At 43.3% G+C, this 8,532-nt stretch overlaps 1 protein-coding gene and 1 non-coding gene across 2 annotated transcripts; both read right to left on the bottom strand.

The window, feature by feature from the left end:
• On the bottom strand, nucleotides 2,887-2,959 carry TRNAR-UCU. Its single transcript has one exon. It is a non-coding gene; the product is annotated as a tRNA-Arg (tRNA).
• On the bottom strand, nucleotides 4,333-6,511 carry LOC8076294 (nifU-like protein 1, chloroplastic). Its single transcript, XM_021445748.1, has 4 exons — nucleotides 6,408-6,511; nucleotides 6,238-6,316; nucleotides 5,587-5,897; nucleotides 4,333-4,632 (listed from the first exon to the last, which is right to left on the bottom strand). The coding sequence occupies exons 1-4, from the start codon at nucleotides 6,492-6,494 to the stop codon at nucleotides 4,441-4,443; spliced, it is 669 nt and encodes a 222-aa protein (XP_021301423.1). The 5' UTR covers nucleotides 6,495-6,511; the 3' UTR covers nucleotides 4,333-4,440.

Genomic DNA, 8,532 nt, shown 5'->3' with positions numbered 1-8,532 from the left:
CGTTATACCTTGCTTGTGTTAGATTCTTTAAACTTTTGTTGGTGCAATGTTGTTTTTGAATGATTATTGTGAGCTCTTCGGTTCTTGCATAATCATTCAAATTCTTCTTTTACTCTTTGTGATATATCCTGTCATACGCATCACAGTTTATTTCTTTTCACACACACACTCTTTTAGGCACCCCACGGATTGCAAAATTTAGGGGGAGCTTGATCTTAATGTATGCCATCTTGATATTAATCAAGACTTGAAATTCCAAATCCAATGCATACATTAAGGGGGAGCCCAACCTAATTTTTGGAATTCAAAAGCTCTACCTCTTTCAATCTTTTATAAGCCTAAGTTGGTTGTCATCAATTACCAAAAAGGGGGAGTTTGTAAGTGCATTCGCCCCCGGTGTGGGTTTTGATAATTAATGACAATCAAATTAGGAACTAACATGTCTATCAAGTGTAATCTACAGGTGTTAGTTCATTGATGGAATCAAACAAACACATTTGGTGAATCACAGCACCTCCAAAATTTCTTCATTTAAGCGACGTTTCAACTCAAGAAGCTACCTAGTTTTATTTCTTGTTTGAGTTATAGGAAACGCCGCACTATCAAGAGGGATGCAAATTGAGTCGGTAAGATGAGGATAGAGGTGCTCAGGTCAACTTAGGTTTTGCGCTTGAGAGACACACTTGCACGCACGAACTTCTAGAAAGTTCCTTCTCTGCCAGGGTGAGCCGGTAGTACCGGCTCTCAGGGCCGGTGGTACCGGCAGTGCCAGTTCTCTCCTGAGTTTTGCGAGAAAATGAACTACCGGTAGTACCGGGCTTTGACCGGTAGTACCGGCTACCGCCGGTGGTACCGGTGAAACGCCGGTAGTACCGGCAGGCCAAATTCTCGCAGAACTGCTGTTTTGCGAGATTTTGCACTGCCGGTGGTACCGGCCTTCCACCGGTGGTACCGGCGCTGGCCGGTGGTACCGGCCCAAGGCCGGTAGTACCGGTAGGTATTTTTCTCGCATCTTTCTTGCCTTTCTCACGATTAGATCTGGGGACGCCGGTGGTACCGGTGGTTGCACCGGTAGTACCGGCCAGTGTTCTGTACTCTAGTTTAAATAGCTCTCCCCTCTTTTGTAACCGTTGGTTTTGCTCATTCTAGCTACTCCACATCTGAGAAAACAGTCTCCAAGCTTTGTCTCACCCACTCTCTCTCCCTCTTGCTCCTAGACTTCATTTCTTGAGAGATTCTAGCTAGAGAAGTGAGATTAGAGAGTTGGGAGCTTCGATCTGTGACTTGAGCACTCCGTTCCTCGTCTTGCCGGTTTGGTTTGTGTTTGTTACTCTTGGGTTCTTGGAACCCTAGCCGGCTAGGCGTTCTTCGTGGTTGCCCGTGTTGACTCATTTGTGAGGGCACCCCGAAGTGTTTGTATTACCCCTTGATTCTTAGTGGATACATCAAGCCAACCTTTGTGGTTGCTTGAGGAGGAGACCTAAGTGGTCAGACCTTCGTGGTCACCTCAACAACGGGGACGTAGGAACTCCTTAGTGGAGATTGCCAAACCTCGGGAAAAATACCTTGTCTTGCTGTGGAGGTAGCTTCGACTACCCTTGTTTGTGTTCTTTGTGTTCCTCTCTCTTTTCACTTTTCGACAGGTAAACAAAGGTCGATCTACGGTGTGGAGAAGGACTGAGCTAAGGAGACTTCAACAACACCTTCTTCTATACCTAGGAAAGTGGGGTAAAACTCAGATTTGAAATCTAAGCCCTTTACACTCTGATTTCGTAGCTGTCTTAGGGAGTCGGTAGTACCAGCAGTTTGCGTCGGTAGTACTGGCTGTGTGACACCAGTAGTACCGGCCTAAACTGTCGGTGGTACCGACAGGCATTTGACTTCCGCAACTTGAGTTTTTGAGTTTCAAGTTTTAAGATACGCCTATTCACCCCCCCCTCTAGGCTAATTAGATCCTTTCAAAGTTGAATTTGGCAACGATAAAATTGTTATCATCGTTAGGATATAAAAGATGAAAAACATTCAAAATAGGGATTGTCCACTTTTTTTTCCTACAACCAAATTCTGCAAGGATTTTAAAGGGAAAGTTTGCATGTTTGAGGAGTTCCACATCTTAGATTAGAGATATTACAAGAATCGTGTGAAAAATATTTCTTCTCCCACACCAAAATTTTTATTTACACCATTTCTATATAGCACAAGCATTTCATATTCTCTTTTGCTTTATTTTTTGAGTGCATATATATACTTCTTGGTTTAGACACTTTTCTTTCGTTTTCTACCTTGCAAGTCAATTTGGATTTAGGGACCCTTTGGAACGCAGAAATTTCACACGATGAAAATTTTATATGTTCCAAAGGGGGGCCTTATAGAACTACAAATGTCTAATTTCGTATTTCAATGTTTTTATTTTGCATGAAATTTTTTTAGAGCAACATATATATACTTCTTCTTAGTTTGGACACTTTCTTTTATTTTTTACTTTTCAAGTCAATTCAGAATTTTTTCAAAAAAAAACAAATGAACACACAAGCATTCAGACAAATTTTGAAAAATAAAAGTTCTCATAAAACATACCTGTAGAGTAAAGTCACTCTAGAAACCGGACGTTTTGTCTTTGTCAAGAAAAATGTAGAGTACTGTAGATATAATTATCCTTTTTTGGAAACCTGGCTTGCTCTCATTAGATGCAGTTTAAAGAATAAGTCTTTGTCAATAAAAAAAATGTGGCATACTATAGATAAAACTATTCTTTTTGGAAAACCTGGTTTGCTCTCACTAGATGCAGCTTAAAGAATAAAAAAACTAAAAGAAGGGTTCCTCTTATATCAATCTGTAAAGAGATTAGATGCAGTTTAAAGAACTACCAAAAAAAAAGAAAAAAAACACGCCTGGTGGGACTCGAACCCACAATCGTCTGATTAGAAGTCAGACGCCTTATCCATTAGGCCACAGGCGCTGATTAGTTTAATTCCTTCATAAAATTTATATACATTTTGATTAATTGTGCTCGTATAGATACGCGCAGCAGATCTCTCTTCGGTCATCCTCTACGCGAGCGGCCGCTTCACCCATCCAGCCCCGCACCGCCGCACGACGTCGCCGGAACCGGAGAAGGGAGGGGGGAACGCAAGATGGACAAGGCCAATAAGCTCAGCGCCGGAGCCGGGGAGAAGACGGCCAAGAACAGGAGCCACGGATCCACGGCGCTGTTCGTCGCGGTGGACTACGCCTTCCTGCTCGCCTTCGCCGGCTTCCTCGCCTACCTCGTCGGGTCGCGGATCCTTCCCTCCGCCGCCGGCTCCGCCTAGACCGGTCCGCGTTCGTGGATCTCTCTCTTCTTTCTTCCACCTTTTTGGTTTTTTTTTCTTGGAGCCGATGGCGGTGAGAGCACCGAGATCTTGCCGGGCGGCCGGGTGGCTCTCGTCTCGATCTGACGCCGCTCCCGCGATGTAATCCGGACACATTTTGATGAGACGAGAACTAGCGGTGTTTCTTGGCAATTTGCCTGGTAATGTGACAAATCTTTGCTTTGTTCAGTTGCTACTATCCCTGCTCGTGTGCTGAGTTTGCTTGGGCATTGATCTCGCGTTTGTGTGGCAATCTGTGATGCCTCCTTGCTACTGATGAACGCCAACTGAAAGGTAAATCCATCAGCTACCTGGATCTCATGCTTCGTTTTCGATGCAGTATGAATCTGTGGTTCAATACCTTTGCATGACTGACATATTGTGCTTTAAATATCTACCTTCGCTCATCCCCTCACTTGCCTGGAGCATCAGCTGAATAAACGTGGTCGTTCTAACCAGCCTGCACTATTAAACCAGAATCGGATCGAAAATGTACACTGGCTTTTCAGCAATTTTGGTAGATGGAATTATTCATAACTTCATGTTTTGCTCCAACCTCAAATGACACAGGAATTCTTTTTTTTCATGAATGAATACTGCTTGCCCTTAGTCTTACAGTGTTCCCACCATTACTTATTTGTTCATGAAGTCAGATTGTCAAAGTAGACTCTTATTTAGCATTCATCAACACAACACAAAACAGCCAAACATTGGTGTGGTTTCAACTTTGCACGGTTTCGCATACACCAAGTGCCATAGGTTCTGTGTTTGCCTGAGTGAAACCTTTTAGCAGCTCTTTGGTTTCTGATTTGCTTCCTATCAGAATTGCACGGTGCTTGAGTCAACAATAGCATAATTTTGGCCAAAACACACATCTTCAATTTTAAACACCCGTACCATATATACATCTGGTTGGCGGTTGCATCCAAAGTAGCATTGCTCTGCCTGTCTAGTGACTGCCAATACGAGGAACACTTCAGGAGGCTACTACTGCCTGATAGCAACGATCAGACAGCACATGTACATCATATCCTTGATAGGTCCTGTAGCTGTGCTCCTTTAGGAGCTGACATACAGATATCCACAAAAATTATGACAATACACGGATTGCTGCGATGGATGGGATCTTCTCCCGGAGCTTCTGAGTTAGCGCCACTCGAACAGTCTTCACGCCTGCAGCTCGGCCTGTGAGGCGGACCTTGACAACGTGGCCAACGATCTTGATGAGCTCGAGCTCGCCACCTCCTTTGCCAGCAAGGTATGGTCTAATCTCAGCTAGTACCTGAAATTTGGTTTAGAGGGGTCACCAGTAGGGATGAAAACGGATCGGATACGGACGGATATCACCGATATCATATTTGTTTTCATATTTCTGGTCGGATTCGGATACGAATATGGATAATGTCAATCATGTCGGATAAGATATGATTAGATGTCGACATCATAAATATACGATTTAAGTATTCGGATACGGATACGGTATCGGATGTTAAACATTCGGACTCGGATACGGACACATCTGAACCTCTCTAAACGAATTCGGTCTCGAATACGGTCGGAAAATATCCGTACCGTTTTCATCTCTAGTCACCAGTACTTTCAGATATCCCTCTTAATAGAGTTTTTTTTTATCTGTATAAGAAGGTGAAAGGTGAATCATTTAGTGGTGTAAATAGCGTAAAATGGAGCCAGAAGAAGGCAATGTATAATGTCCAAATAACCATTGTTATGATGGTAATAGAAAAATATCACTTGATCATAAAGAAAAGATGTTTTATCTATTCAGATTCAGAGTTTCAGATACGCTCCTCGTTCCTACAAAATAAAACTGACAAATTTCAGTATTTCATACCTCATATTTACAAATTTCAGTATTTCACAGGCAAAAAAGATTAAATTGAAACGATGTAGTTTCGAAATGCAAGTCCAAAAGAATCTGCAAATGTTCCTAGAACTACTACCAAGCACTAAAAGTTGCACAAACTAATGGTCTGAGATCAGCTATCAATCAGATACTTGTATCTATTTGCTTAGACATTTTTTATTCAGACAGCCAGTGCATCAAATTTCAGTACAAACGCCCCTTTAGAGAAAAAAAAATCAGTGCCAAGCAGTGTTGGGCCTATCGACCATTTACAGTTGAATTACCCTGTTCGTTTATTCATGCAAATCATCTAGTATGTCTACAAGATTCAGAATAAATAAACAGAATAAGCTTACAGGTTAACAAATATACCTTTTGAACATTTGCTTCATTTAGCTTAAGTCCCATCTCCTTATCTGCAACACGTTCGACCGCGCTGATCTCTGGTATGTTCTCCATCAAGCGTCGCTGAATTCTCATCTTCATCGTCGTCACTGAGCTCGGACACGATCCACATGCTCCCTGCAGCTTCAACCTCACAACATTGCCGTTGATCTCGTGCAAGGCGACGTCGCCTCCATCTGCTATCAGATACGGGCGCACTTCATCCAGAACCGACTCCACATTTCCAGTGGTTAATGGCAACTGGACCATTGTATTCAGGCCGGCAACAGCTCGTGCAACTGCTTCACATAGAACGTATATAGAACAGTTAAAAGGTTGCAGTTGATGACCTCATAAAAGGGCAAGGCAAGGACTGAATTGTTCAGATCATTCAGATGAACTTGCTCTATCAGATTCCGCGCAGAAATTCAGCAAAATAGTTGGCAATAAGCTAGATGCAAACTATGAATTGATCGTTTTTCAGTCAGTCATCTAGAACCACATTACGAACAGTGCGAAACAATGTAATTATTCAGCTGAATCATGCAAGAATTCGTCGTCCTATAAAGCTATAGAACATCTCTGCGAGAAAGCTTTGCAACTGGCACTTGCAGCCGGCGATGAGGATGGAGGCCTCACCTTGCGGACGCCGGCCAATGGACGGGGCGGCAACCAATCTTGGCGCAGGGCTCCCACGCGACCACGACGCCACACGCACCTCCACGCCGGAACATCCATCTCACCCAGTTAGCGTCATCACATTCCCAATTCCAAGCAACAGAAGAGAAAAAGAGGAAGCCTAGCACAACCATGGACGACGAGGACGACGACGTCGAGGAGGAAGCGGCCGGAGCCCACGCCGCGGCGGCCGACGCCGGCGCCGTCGACGTCGCCATCTCCGTCCGACGGCTCGACTGGAACGGCCCCCTCACGCCCGCAGGGTGAAGGATTGTTCCAATCGGCCGGCGTGGGGGTCGAGACGACGTAGGCTCCCCGCCGGCCGCCACCGCTGTTCCTGGTGGTGGCTGGCGGGTTGATCTGTATTGTGCCGCGAGTCCTGGGCTCGCCGGCTTTATCTCCCGACTCCCGGGCACGGCCGCCTCGTCCGGGCGCTTGTCTCGCTGGCTTCTCGCCAAATTTCGCGCGGTTCCACGGCAACTCGCCACCTCGCGCGCTCGTGCCACCTCCTTCAAATAACTGCACCATGGAGTCAGGTACTGTTTCTTTAAATAGAGAAATCGATTTTCGTTTGCTCCCTTTCAAAATACTATGTGCGAGATTTTTAAGTTTTGGTTGATGAGGAAGGAATGATTCATGCATAGAATATGGGCTTGTTTGGCACAGCTCAACTTCACTAGTAAAGCTGTTTTTTTAGAAAATAGCTTCATGAGTGACTTTCTAGATGAAGCTGAACTGTTTTGGAGAAAGTGTTTGGCAAAATAGCTTCACCAACTACTTTATGCATAGTTGAGAGAGAGAAATGAGGGAGAAGCTGCAATAAGCTACTTTTTTCTAGCTTCATCCAACTTATGTCTTTGTGAGAGGAGAGTAAAAACAGTTTCACTCATGAAGCTGTTTTGAAAATAAGTGTTTGGCAAAAAAAAAAAACAGCTCACAACAGCTCATGAAGCTGTTGTACCAAGGCCCTATATATGAACTGTGCTGCTTCTTCCTTCGGTTCATGACTCGCATGTCTGGCTCTTTGGTAAATTCAATTCACGTCCATTCAGTATAAGCTTATGCTTGCGTCAACTGCCTTACTACTAGTATTTGATAACACTATTATAGCTTTAATACGATATCATAAGTAAGTAGAAACTACCAATATAAAATAAGCATATTTTATTTTGATTAGTATAGTGCCTATACTAACGCGACAGTAGCAGTTCAGGGATGCACATGTGTCAACAACACGTCTATACTATAATGCAATTATTCTAGCCTTGAACACAATCTCCCAGCTAGCTGGGATGTCTTCCGTCGATTCCGTCGATGGAGACAATGGCCAAGCTTATTTGCGGTGATCTATCTACTTTTTTTTTTAAAAAAAAGGAGGAAACATCCTCTGCTTTTTAGAAAGCAATAGGTAGCTGATACAAGTATTGGGGATATCAGTTCACAACAGAAAAAGTAAGAAAAAAAGTAGCTTCAAAGATTATTACAAGCTAGAGTTCAACAACATCTTATTGCAGAATAGGATTTATCTTGAAAGACTTGAGCCAGTTTAGAATGTCTCCTTTTGCCTGTATGATATGCTTCTGGTCCTTCTTCCTAAGAAGCACGCTCCATTTCTGAATCAAAAACAAGGCAGAATATATCACATCAATTGGAGCTTTTGGAAATTTCTTCTCAATAGCAATCTTGTTTCTGGTAATCCATAGAGCCCAGGCAAAGGCCGAGAATAAGAAAATGATCAGATTTTTTGGTAGAGGCCCCTTGCCCCCTAACCAAAAGATAGAGAAATCTTCCGAGGAGGTAGGATGCGAAGACAAATGAAATACTTCACAAATTACCTCTCAGGTAAACTTTGCCAGGTGACAATGAAAGAAAATATGATCAATATCCTCAACCTGACCACAAACACCACATAGCTGAGAACCTTTCCACCCTTTTCTAATTAGGTTAGTAGCAACCTGGAGCCTATTATTAGAAATTTGCCAAAGAAAAAATTTGATCTTTAAAGGAACCCTGCTCTTCCATATGACACCAGCAATTCTGCTACTCCCCTGTTAGTCAAGAATCGGTACAACGATTTGGTAGAAAAAAATCTTTTTCCTATCAAGGGCCCAATGTGTACAATCAGCCTTGTTGTCAATCAAAGAACAGTCCTTAAGCAAATGTAAAAGACCCAGCCAACTGTCACAATCTCGGGAAGATAAGCATCTTTTAAACTCAACTACCCAAGAGCCCCTCTCATAGCAATCACTAACAAAG

The sequence above is a fragment of the Sorghum bicolor genome, chromosome 8 (assembly GCF_000003195.3).
Source record: "Sorghum bicolor cultivar BTx623 chromosome 8, Sorghum_bicolor_NCBIv3, whole genome shotgun sequence".
Taxonomy (NCBI): Eukaryota; Viridiplantae; Streptophyta; class Magnoliopsida; order Poales; family Poaceae; genus Sorghum; species Sorghum bicolor.
Note: the sequence above shows the minus strand (reverse complement) of the source record. Positions and strands in the feature narration are given on the sequence as shown.